The sequence below is a fragment of the Salvelinus alpinus genome, chromosome 17 (assembly GCF_045679555.1).
Source record: "Salvelinus alpinus chromosome 17, SLU_Salpinus.1, whole genome shotgun sequence".
Taxonomy (NCBI): domain Eukaryota; kingdom Metazoa; phylum Chordata; class Actinopteri; order Salmoniformes; family Salmonidae; genus Salvelinus; species Salvelinus alpinus.
The window spans coordinates 34,678,835-34,691,344 of NC_092102.1; the positions used below are offsets into that span (position 1 = coordinate 34,678,835).

The 12,510-nt window shown below is 47.1% G+C and overlaps 1 protein-coding gene across 10 annotated transcripts in view; it reads left to right on the top strand.

Moving 5' to 3' along the window:
- LOC139542824 (serine/threonine-protein kinase WNK2-like) overlaps positions 1 to 12,510 on the top strand; it is an 89,256-nt gene that overhangs the window by 56,465 nt on the left and 20,281 nt on the right. For 5 of the 10 annotated variants that reach the window (XM_071348691.1, XM_071348686.1, XM_071348692.1 and 2 more), the window contains exons 8-14: positions 3,352 to 3,622; positions 3,864 to 3,979; positions 4,401 to 5,345; positions 6,299 to 7,762; positions 7,994 to 8,032; positions 8,654 to 8,815; positions 9,575 to 10,084. In XM_071348691.1, the coding sequence (XP_071204792.1) occupies positions 3,352 to 3,622; positions 3,864 to 3,979; positions 4,401 to 5,345; positions 6,299 to 7,762; positions 7,994 to 8,032; positions 8,654 to 8,815; positions 9,575 to 10,084 (3,507 nt within the window). The remainder of the gene's footprint in view (positions 1 to 3,351; positions 3,623 to 3,863; positions 3,980 to 4,400; positions 5,346 to 6,298; positions 7,763 to 7,993; positions 8,033 to 8,653; positions 8,816 to 9,574; positions 10,085 to 12,510) is intronic. The other 5 variants (XM_071348688.1, XM_071348690.1, XM_071348694.1 and 2 more) reach the window with 5 other exon arrangements.

The window sequence follows — 12,510 nt, forward strand, 5'->3', positions numbered from 1 at the left end:
CAGAGGTCTCTGTTGGGTTACTTGTCGTGTAGGGCAGCAGAGGTCTCTGTTGGGTTACTTGTCGTGTAGGGCAGCAGAGGTCTCTGTTGGGTTACTTGTCGTGTAGGGCAGCAGAGGTCTGTGTTGGGTTACTTGTCGTGTAGGGCAGCAGAGGTCTGTGTTGGGTTACTTGTCGTGTAGGGCAGCAGAGGTCTGTGTTGGGTTACTTGTCGTGTAGGGCAGCAGAGGTCTGTGTTGGGTTACTTGTCGTGTAGGGCAGCAGAGGTCTGTGTTGGGTTACTTGTCGTGTAGGGCAGCAGAGGTCTGTGTTGGGTTACTTGTCGTGTAGGGCAGCAGAGGTCTGTGTTGGGTTACTTGTCGTGTAGGGCAGCAGAGGTCTCTGTTGGGTTACTTGTCGTGTAGGGCAGCAGAGGTCTGTGTAGGGTTACTTGTCGTGTAGGGCAGCAGAGGGCTGTGTTGGGTTACTTGTCGTGTAGGGCAGCAGAGGTCTGTGTAGAGTCCAGGCAGACAGTGTGCCGACAGTGCTCTGATCTCATCAGGGAATGTGCCCTCATGCAGATTGGCAGTGATACGATTTGTACTTCCAGGAGTCCAATGATTGCGGTTTACTTTTTTTCTTTCTGTTTGCATGTTTTTTTCCAAGGAATATCCACCATCAGGTAAGACCTGGTCATGCCTTGTGACAAAACACTGGGCCAGAGAGGCAGCATATATGTCTCTCTCTGTACTTAATTAACCCAGCGATAAGATTAGAGTGCTCAGACCCTTGGTGTGGTTTTATATTTCTGATGGACCTAGCTACTGTTTTCACCTGTAGATTGTTCTCAGACCCCACATCTAACTTATTTCAGCCTTTGTCCAAGCTGTTTAAGTGAAAGCAGGTATGGGCTTTATACCAGGTTGAGGAGCACTGGGCTAAAACACTGCCTCTGTAGTGAAACTAGAAATCGTCTCACTGGATGCTTGCAGATGGCAAAGAGGGTTATAGAGTGTAAAAGTAGAATAGTGGATTCGGCAGTTTCAGTCACACCCGTTTCTGACAGGTGTATAAAATCAAGCACACAGCCATGCAAACAACATGACAAACATTGGCATTAGAATGCTTTACTGACGAGCTCAGTGTCTTTCAACGTGGCACTGTCATAGGTTGTTGCTTTCAACCCCATTTTGGAATTAGATGTTTGACAAGCAGGTGTCCACATACTTTTGGTCATGTTTACCTCTGGTGTTAATTGTAGAAAAGGAAGAAGCTTTGTCTTTATTTTGGCCTGGATTAACTCCATCTGTTTGTCCTCTTATGTTGTGTACCAACTGTTCAAAACGGCCATGAGCAGACTTCATTTGTATTCTTCATATCTCATTGTGATGGTCACCAGAGATGTGCCTAGTTTGAATCTCTCTTCTCGTGCCTCAGCATCACTGTCTATTCCATCAAGTCAGGAAGAACATCCACTAACCATTGTCATTGTTTGACCATGTCTGGGTGACCTGCATTTTATGGTTGTCTGTGTTTTGTATTAGTGAGCTCATGAGTTACTGAGTTATGGTGTTTTTAAGCTGTGAATAGATTCTAGAGTGTTTATTTTACCCTGTAGGCTATTTGTGTTTGGGACAGGCTTGGGTTTGTGTGTGCTTGACCATAGTTTTGTGTGTGTTCAGTTTGTTAAGCTGTCCTTTTGTCAACGGGCCAGGCTGTCGTGAGTGTTCATTTCCGTTGTGAATGGGTCCAGCTGCAGTGCTTAGTGTTACTGAGAATCAGGGCCATCGATTATTTTGTCAGACAGCAAGCTGTCCTGCTTGCATCCCTCTATCCTGACATCTCCCCATGCTGGGGGAATTTTGGTCCAGCTGTAACGGTCGTTTTGGAGGTGAGGGGGAGAATGCGCCCACAGTACAATGAGGATGCACTGTCTGCACGCTCCATCTCCAATCACCCCTTGTCACACTACGATGACTAATTTCTCTACAGACGGGCATCATGGAAGATGTAGTTTCTTTATCGACGGGGCTCTTGTCTCCGGTCATGCACTCTGCTACTCAGAGCTCCTTAAGTTTCTTATTCAGGACATGGTTTATGACAGGTTTTATTCAGTTTTGTGTTGATTAAATGACTTCATCTTAAATTACTGTGAACAAAGGTCTTAAAAGCAAAATGATCGTGTTAAAGATATGGGACTTGTACTCAATGAAATAAATACATTTGCCCGCCTGTGCCAAAACAGAAAGCTTTTTGAAACGTTTTATGGCAGGCCATGATTCCTATTAATGAGTCCTTTAATTCCAAACCTCCTTTAAAAAAATAACTCCTTATTTTAGCCTTCCATATCTTCCATGGTCTAAATAGAGGGTTGGCAACAGGTGGCCCGCAGGCCCCCACAAAGTTTTTAGTAAATGATAACAGCAAAAAAAAAAAACTATTAGGAAATCTGTTCCCAAGTATCCCAACAAATTAACATGAAATTCTGTATGCGTTATGTGAGTTGAATGCTGTAAACACAGAATAAAACAAAAGTCCCATGATGGTAGTGACTGCCCGTTACTACCTATTTACTATTTATTCACATTACTTTCAAATATTCCAGTTGTTTACATTACATTTGTTTTATTTTAAGACTTATTTCTTTATAAGTCATCATCTCATCTCTATAGAGCTGCTGTCTAACAAAATCACTATTTTAGTAGTTCTTCAGAGTAAATAAGGCATACTTTTATGACTGCTGAATACCAACTATCAATCACTTAGATCATGTATTTTCACGTAGAAAGCAGTTGCTTCGTGAGTTCTCTTTGCGCATTCTTCTGTCTTTTACGTAGGAGGCGTAAAATAAATCCAGACTGGACAAGTAGGTGCGCAATGGATTATGGCCTTTGTAGTAAATTGCCACGTTTTCCTACTACATCGCAGTTTGTGCTTGATTGAATTTATCTCTAGAGAAACTGTGCATTGAGCGCACAGAATGGGGAAAAAACGATGTTAGTCAATGAGTTGTTTAAAAAATGAAAAATAACGGACATTTCGGTTAATCGCTCAGTACTACTGTTTGGGTTGTGGTCAATTTGCAGTGTACAAATTATTATAATTATGTTCCAGCCCCACAAATATTTTGTAGTTGCCTACCTCCTGGTTTAAATGCACCTGTCCTGTATCCTGTCGTATTCTACACAGAGGCAGACTATTCTGTCTGAACCCAGCTGCTGACAGAATTTTAAAAAATCCCCCCTTCCTCAAAATAGATTCTCCATCTCTTCCCTTTCCTGCTCCCTCCTCCCATCTCTCTCCTGTTTTCTCTCCTCTTCCTCTAACACATTGACTCTAAAAATACTCTTCTTCCTACACTCCTCTCCCGATAGGTGGAATCTGGGTTCTTCCATGAGAGTGATGCTAAGATTGTGGGGAAGTCTATCCGAGACCGTGTAGCGCTGATCAAATGGAGGAGAGAGAGGTCCGTATTGGCAGGACCCCCAGTGGACATAGGAGAGGCAGGACTCGGGGCCCAGTCAACCCCGGCCCAGGGGGCCTCTGCTGGGGCTACACAGGCAGTACAGCCCCCTCTGCTGGAGCCAGAGGCAGACCAGCACGCCAGGCTGTGTAACCTTCCAGCCAGCGCCACCTCTGTCACATGTGAGACACCACTGACACACACATCATGCGGAATGACATGCAACGAGTGAAACCCCACAAGACTTACACCTCCCCCTGTCACATACACTTGACACCGTAGCTCTCTGTGTCACGCGGTGGAATTAGTCTTTGACAGAGTTTCTATTATACGGTGGTTAGTGCTTGTTTGTGTCTGAGTAAGCTCTCTCGCTCAGTCTCCTTTGTGTGTAAAGACTAACCCCCAATCTTTGTATGTCTGTAGCAGACAGTACGTTTGACAGCGGCCTGGGCTCCGCTGTGTACTCTGACTCCCACAGCAGCCAACACAATGTCCTCTACCAGTCCCTAGTGGAGCCCATCACCAAGGCAACGCAGCAGGTCTGTACCACACACACTCGCACCTAGGGCGCACGTGCACTATACACAGGGTCATTATCATAAATGTACCTCACTAATACACACACAGGACATACCATACATTCACTCTACACACACTGAGCACGTGCACATAAAGTACATCCTCATTTGCACAGTAATACCCATCACATGCATATGTATGTGGCATATGCGCACACACATTTGGATCCTCATTTTATTACAAATGTAATAACATAGGAACATTTATGTTTATGCCCAACCTAAAGAGTCACTGCAGCTCATTTGCTCAGAATTCTCAAATTAATCTCCACCCTATTCCATTTTCATGTTTTTATTGTGTATGTGTCGAATTTCTTCAATCTGTTTTTGTTTGTGTTTTGAGTAACATATGTTTTGCCTGTGGGTCCCTGTATGGGCTCAGCGTCACCGCAGTGGTCTGTATTTGGCTTCAGCACGCCCCCGCTCCTGTGAAAAGGGCGAGGGGTGGAAAGGAGCCCTAGGGCCAGAGCTCCGAGTGGGGGTAGGAGCAGGGGCAAGGAGAGGGAGTGCCTCTGTCATTGACACTCTAAGGGGCAACAACGTCACTCTTCATATGCTCCTGCAACCTCTGACCTCTGGGCCCTGCAGCCCACAGAGAGCTGCCAGTCCTGCCCCCACATCACCAGACAACCAAACAGAGAGCAGCCCCTCTGAGTCCTGCTCCGAGGCAGAGGACGGCTTCCCTTCTCCGAGTGCTTTGCCTGCCCCCCTCCTCCTGGCCCTCCCTGACCCCACACACTCTGAGGCCCGGCGTCATAGTGACTCTTCTGTGGAATCCCAGACATTGGAAGCCACCAATGCGAGCAGGGTTAAATCTGTATCAGGTGGGAGGAGGCATTCGGACTTCAGCACCCTGCTGAGTCTAAACTCTGCCCATCATCATCACCACTACCACCAAGGCGCACCCAGAAAGCACCTCTGCCAGGCCTGCTTCTCTCTGCTGCTGAAGTCACAAGAAGGGTGGCACAAGCAGCAGCACATCTCCTTTCCCTTTCCACCACACCCCTGTGGGGTAGCGACAACTGCAGGGTCAGGAGGGGTGAAAGGTCAAATAGGAAGTGACTGCTCTGACCTCTTCTTACTACAACAGAACCTGATGAACATCATCAGCCGTAAAACCACCCTATCCAACCAGGGCCAACCCTCCCTCCTCCACCTACCTGCAGCCCAGCAGCCTGCCAAGAACTATGGGGATGGGAGTCTGAACTTAACCCAGAGAGGCAGCTTCAGTGGTGGCCACACTACACCTCCTCTGGCCAGGCCCACACAGGACCGCAGGGCCAGCTACTGCGCTGGGGACCACCGAGCCACCGGGCCCCCGGGAGTGGTAGGTCACACAGGGTGACTAGGGCTGCATCTCACAATAGTCTAAAGTAGCTTTCGCTCAGTGTCTTTCATTCATCTGCACTGAACAGACAACAAAGGATAGGTGAAAGTAATATGGTAGATGCCAACAATGAATTTGCTTTCATCTGTCCAATTCCTTGATGTCAGTGCAGATGTGGTAAAGCAGGTGAGGAGAGGAAGTTACTTTAGACTATTGAGATACCCTCAGCTCAACCTGTAGAGCTGACTCCTGTAGACTTCACTCCCTGCTTAGACCTGTAGAAGGGGCTCTGTTTTAGTGCTGTCATGGGACTGGACCCTGCTCTCTCTTCCGCTCAGCTTCAAACTACCATAGAAGTCCATGGTTCTACTGGTGCGCTTTGGGACAAGCTGGTTCTCTGGAGGACCATAGATACTGCTGACTGACTAACTCTCTAACCCGCTGCCAACTTGAGCTGGCTTGTTAATGTCTTCTCTTTCTGCTTTACTGACCGAATGCCAGAATGCAAAACCCATCCTTCTACACACGCTCATATCAACTTACCCATGGAACGTCCTCTGAATGAACAGATGGCTGCTGCAAACCAAGGGAATGAATGTTGCTGTGTCCCCTCTAACCTCCCATATCCCCTCTTCCCTTTCCCATACCTCCTTATTTTAGTGCACACCTGCTGCCTCTTCTGTTAACCCTGCCATTGTCTGTTTTTTTAAACTTTATTTTAATCCTTCAGCCGCTCATTATCATTGACATCCTGTGTATTTGTTTTGGCTCATATTGTTTTTTCTCTTGTAGAGGATGTCTATCTATATTGTTCCAAGTTTGTAGATTCAGATATTTAGATGTGTTCATTCAGAAATATTTTACGTCACTGTCAAATACAGTACATTTTAACGAGAGCCTAAAAGCGCCACCAATGTGTCTTTGTCCTTTAACATGTCTCTCTCTCCTCTCAGACACCCACCACAGTCAGCTTCTCAGCTGTAGCTTTGCAACACACCCCAGCTTCAGCAAGTTACTCGGCATCAAACATTCCTCTGCAACAGAATCATACCGGACAGAGCTACCCAGCTCCACCTCAGCAACAGACCGCAACAGCAGAAAGTTATACAACTGCAAATGTACCACTTCAACAGCCTGCAGCAAGCTTTTCAGCGACAACCATGCCACCGCAGCAGCCACACACCGCAGCAGCAAGCTACACAGCAGCAACAATGCCAATCCAGAGGACACCAACTCCACAGAGTTATGTTGCTCTGCAACAGCTGACTCAAACTGCAGCGAGCTACGCAGCTCCAACTCTGCAACAAAACCCAACACCAGCAAGCTTCTCAGCAGCAGCAGCCTTGTCTGTCCAACAGACTGTATTGGCAGCTACCATAGCAGCAGCAACAAAACCCTCACAACCAGCTGCACAGAACTACTCCGCTCCAGTGGGGCATCTCCAACAGACTGCACCCACACAGAGTTATGCATCTGTAGCCCCAACTGTGGTCCACACAATACCTATACCCAGTCTCCCTACTTGGACCCCCAGTGTAGCAACACAACCTCTAGCTTCTGTTGTGCCTCCCCCAGTCCAGCCTTGCCCAGCCCCACACAGCCTCTCAGACAAAGCCATGCCTTCCATTCTGCAGCTTGGCCAGTGTAGTCCCATGCATCACAGACAGCAGACGGTGCAGGTCCCCATTCAGCAGCAACACATCCAGCAAATGGCACAGACCGCTGTCCAACAGGATAGTCCCATGCAGCACAGCCAACAGACTGTGCAGGTCCCCCTACCCCAACACAGCCAGCCGTTGGTTAAGCCTACTGTCCAACAGGCTCCAGTTGTCCAGCGCTACCAGTCACCTGCCCATACTGTGCAGCAAGGTTCAACCCTCCAGAGTTACCCCAGTTCTGTACCCCTGATGGGGCAACAGAACTCTGCTTCACAGAGCTACCCACCCTCAGCCCCACACATACAACAGGCTGCTTCACAGAGCTACCCACCCTCAGCTCCACACACACAACAGGCTGCTTCACAGAGCTACCCACCCTCAGTCCCACACATACAACAGGCTGCTTCACAGAGCTACCCACCCTCAGCCCCACACATACAACAGGCTGCATCACAGAGCTACCCACCCTCAGACCCACACATACAACAGGCTGCTTCACAGAGCTACCCACCTTCAGCACCACACATACAACAGCCTGCTTCACAGAGCTACCCACCCACAGCCACACAAGCTGCAACGGTGCAAGGCTACACATCACTCCAACCCAGTGTGATGGGTCAGGCCTATCCATCTGCTCAGGCTCCACAGCAGGCCGCAGACCCACAGACCTACCCAGTGGCCCCCATAGTGCAACAACAGACTGGGACTACTTCACAGCACAGCCAGGCCCAGGTGGCCCCACTATCCCCAGGCCAGCAGGTGAGTTCAATATGAAGTTGAAGGAGTCTTCAGTAACTTAGCAAGTTGCCCAATTTCAACCTGAGCCGTTCTCTTCATGGAGTGCTTAAGGCTAGGGATCGATATGTAGTTGGGCAAAAGTAATTACCTCTCCCCGGCCAAAGCTAACCTGGTGGAGAGTAACTGCCCAGTACAGTGCTCCCCTTTGAGTAAAGTTTCAGTTCTCTGACCCTGTGTTTTCATTTCTCATAGTACCAACTCTATCTCCACAACCCAGCTTTTCTGAACCAGGTAGATCTCCCTTCGTCTCAATACACACTGTCAAAATCACCTAAATAACACTGTCGGAGGAAGAGAAAACAAATGCACTGTACGTCCTTTGTGTCAGATGAACAATGTTTAGTTATGACAATACTGTTGGTTTGCCTGTATGTTGCTCCTGGGATGAGGACGTTGGGGTTGTTTAGGTGCTCCTGGGATGAGGACGTTGGGGTTGTTTAGGTGCTCCTGGGATGAGGACGTTGGGGTTGTTTAGGTGCTCCTGGGATGAGGACGTTTGGTCAATCACAGAGCAAGTAGTAAGAGTTTAATCTGAGTGTGGACAAACGGAGACATAATGGGAACTATAATGAAAACAATAATAGTGTTTTTATCCGTTGCATCTGCCAGCTCCTCAGTCCCTCGGGCCTGTTCTGTGTCTGTGGAGTGTGCTGCAGTAACAGCCACATGCTGGCTGACTCCAAGGACAGGATGGGAAATATGAGCCTGATTCTGTTTGGGTCAATAGCAGGAAAAGCAGATATCCAATTGAGAGATGTAACCGGAGACCGACCCCTCACCCCACTTTTTGTTCTCTCTCGCTCTTGTTCTCGCTCTTGTTCTCTCGCTCGCTCTCTTGTACTCTGTCTCTAGAATGTTCCTGGGAGTCAAAGCCTTCCCCAGCACCACCAATCATTATCTAGTCTGCCTGCCCAGGCATTGCCTCCTCAGCAGCCATTGGCTCAGGCCTCTGACCCTCTGCAGTTGCAGCCACTACAGATGTCCACTTCTCTTCCACCAACACACCTTTCACAGGTAACCCCTCCATTTCACTTTCACTGCTACCAGGGATGGATTGTCCTTTATTCACTTTTTTTGGTACCATACTGTATGTAGCCAACTCTATGTACGTAGATGTGCTAATTACATTTGGCCACTAAAGTACAGTACCAGTCAAAGGTTTGGACATCTACTCATTTAAGGGTTGAGATTATTTGGACCGCAGAGTGAAGGAAAAGCAGTCAACAAGTGCTCCGCATATGTGGGAACCCCTTCAAGACTGTTGGGAAAGCATTCCAGGTGAAGCTGGTTGAGAGAATGCCAAGAGTGTGCAAAGCTGTCAAGGCAAAGGGTGGCTTCTTTGAAGAATCTAAAATATATTTTGATTTAACACTTTTTTTTGGTTACTACATGATTCCATATGTTATTTCATAGTTTGATTATTCTACAATGTAGAAAATTGTGAGAGAAAAAAAAACTTGAATGAGAAGGTATCCAAACTTTTGACTGGTACTGTGTATATTTTTTTAACTGTTGACCTCCTCAAGCTGAGAGGACTTTGGTCCTTAGTTGAGTATAGCTTGGGGTATCTCTTTGTCTGATGGCATCCTATACCTCATAGTGCAGTGCTTTTGTCAAAAGCTGTGCACTATATTGGGAATATGGTATTTTCTTGCCTTTTGCTTGCCTGATCGGTTTGCAGTATGGAACATAACTGGAAACACCATTGGGTTCCATACTCCAGACCCTGGTTTCTGGTTGCTTTCATATTCTACCCTTTTCTTCTCCTCCCAGTTTCCCTCACCGTATCCCAACATCCAAGTGGTGACACCTCTGGCTGGATATGACTCCTACCCTCACCCCTGCCCTGTTCCCCAGTCCTACCCCTCCACTGCCCCATCTCTGCCCCCTCTCTACCTCTCCCCAGGCCAGCCTGCCACTCTGCCCCCCTCTGTCTCGCCCCTTGCCCCCCTGCAGATAGGGAACGCTCTGGTGCCACCCACCTCTGTGTCCTTGATACCCTCACCCACAACCCTGCTGGCCATGGCAACACCCACACTGCCACAGCACCTGCAGATGTACCCTGCTGTTTTGCAACAGAGTGTTATGACACACACACACCCTGTTCACTCACACCCTGCCTCACTCCCTGAACAACAGAACACACAACTGCAGAATACGCACCACATGAACCCAGACAATTCTTCCCTACCCCTACCTGTTCAACACAACACACACCCCACATACTCACACCCTGCCGCTGCACCTGAGCTTGCTCTGCACAGCTCTCAGCCGTTAAGACAGGTAAATATACAGTGCCTTCAGAAAGTATTCATACCCCTTCATTTATGCCACATTTTGTTGTTACAGCCTGAATTCAAAATGGATTAAATAGATGTTTTTTCTCACCCATCTACAGACAATACTCCATCAGTTTTTGCAAATGTATTGAAAATGAAATAATTTACATACAGTACAAGTCGAAAGTTTGGACACCTACCCATTCAAGGTATTTTCTAAATTAAATAACACATGGGATCATATGTTAAACAAATGAAAATATATTTTAGATTCTTCAAAGTAGCCACCCTTTGCCTTGATGACAGCTTTGCACACTCTTGGCATTCTCTCAACCAGCTTCACCTGGAATGCTTTTCCAGCAGTCTTGAAGGAGTTCCCACATATGCTAATTGTCAGGTAATTGTGGAGGCCAGGTCATCTAATGCAGCACTCAATCACTCTCCTTCTTGGTCAAATAGCCCTTACACAACCTGGAGGTGTGTTGGGTCATTGTCCTATTGAAAACAAATGATAGTCCTACTAAGCCCAAACCAGATGGGATGGTGTATTGCTCCAGAATGCTGTGGTAGCCATGCTGGTTTACGTGTGCCTTGAATTCTAAACAAATCAGTGTCACCAGCAAAGCACCCCCACACCATCAAACCTCCTCCATGCTTTACAGTGGGAACCACACGTGGAGATCATCCGTTCACCTATTCTGTGTCTCACAGACACGGTGGTTGGAACCAAAAATCAGAAATTTGGACTTCAGACCAAAGGAAAGATTTCCACCGGTCTAATTTCCATTGCTCGTGTTTCTTGGCCAAAGCAAGTCTCTTATTATTCGTGTCCTTTAGTAGTGTTTTCTTTGCAGCAATTTGGCCATGAAAGCCTTATTCACGCAGTCTCCTCTGAACAGTTGATGTTGAGCGGTCTGTTACTTGAACTCTGTGATTTGGGCTGCAATTTCTTAGGCTGGTAACTCTAATGAACTTATCCTCTGCAGCAGAGGTAACTCTGGGTCTTCCTTTCCTGTGGCGGTCCTCATGAGAGCCAGTTTCGTCATGGTGCTTGATGGTTTTTGCGACTGCACTTGAAGAAACTTTCAAAGTTCTTTACATTTTCCGGTTTGACTGACCTTCATGTTTTTAAAGTAATGGTCCTGTCCTTTCTCTTTGCTTATTTGAGCTGTTCTTGCCATAATATGGACTTGGTCTTTAATCAAATAGGGCTATCTTCTGTATACCACCCCTACCTTGTCACAACACAACTGAGTGGCTCAAACCCATTAAGAAGGAAATTCCACAAGTTGACTTTTAACAAGGCACATCTGTTATTTGAAATTCATTCCAGGTGACTACCTCATGAAGCTGGTTGAGAGAATGTCAACAGTGTGCAAAGCTGTCAAGGCAAAGGGTGCCTTCTTTGAAGAATCTCAAATGTATTTTGATTTGTTTAACACTACCTCATGAAGCTGGTTGAGAGAATGCCAAGAGTGTGCAAAGAGATGGCACATCTCTATTCAACGCTGGTTTGACCAATCGGAATCCATGCCTCAAGATTGTTTTGATAATGCGGACTGGGATATGTTCCAGGTAGCCTCTGAGAATAACATTGACGAATACACGGATACGGTGGCGGAGTTCATCAGGAAGTGTATAGGAGATGTTGTACCCACTGTGACTATTGAAATCTACCCAAACCAAAAACCTTGGATAAATGTCAGTATTGGCGCAAAACTGAAAGTGTTTACCACCGCATTTTAGCATGGCAAGGTGAATGGGAATATGGCCGAAATACAATCAGTCTAGTTATTTCCTCCATAAGGCAATCACAGGCAAAACATCAGTACAGAGACAGTGGAGTCCCAATTCAATGGCTCAGACACGAGACGTATGTGGCAGGGTCTACAGGCAATCACGGACTACAAAACCAGCCATGTTGCGGACAGTCTTTGCTTCCGGACAAGCTAAACACCTTTGCCCGCTTTGAGGATAACACAGTGCCACCGATGTGGCCCGCTACCAAGGACTGTTTGCTCTCCTTGACTGTGGCCGACGTGGGTTAACCCTCGCAAGGCTGCCGGTCCAGACGGCATCCCTAGCCGCATCCTCATAGCATGCATAGACCAGCTGGCTGGAGTGTTTTAAGGACATATTCAATCTCTCCCTATCCCAGTCTGCTGTCCCCACTTGCTTCAATATGTCCACCATTGTTCCTGTACCCAAGAAAGCAAAGGTAACTGAACATCGCCCCATATCACTCATTTCTGTCATCATGAAATGCTTTGAAAGGCTAGTTAAGGATCCTCTACCTTACCTGACTCCCTAGACCCACTTCAATTTGCTTACTGCCGCAATAGATCCACAGACGATACAATCTCCATCGCACTGCCCTATCCCATCTGGACAAGAGGAATACCTATGTAAGAAGGGTGTACGTTGAGTATA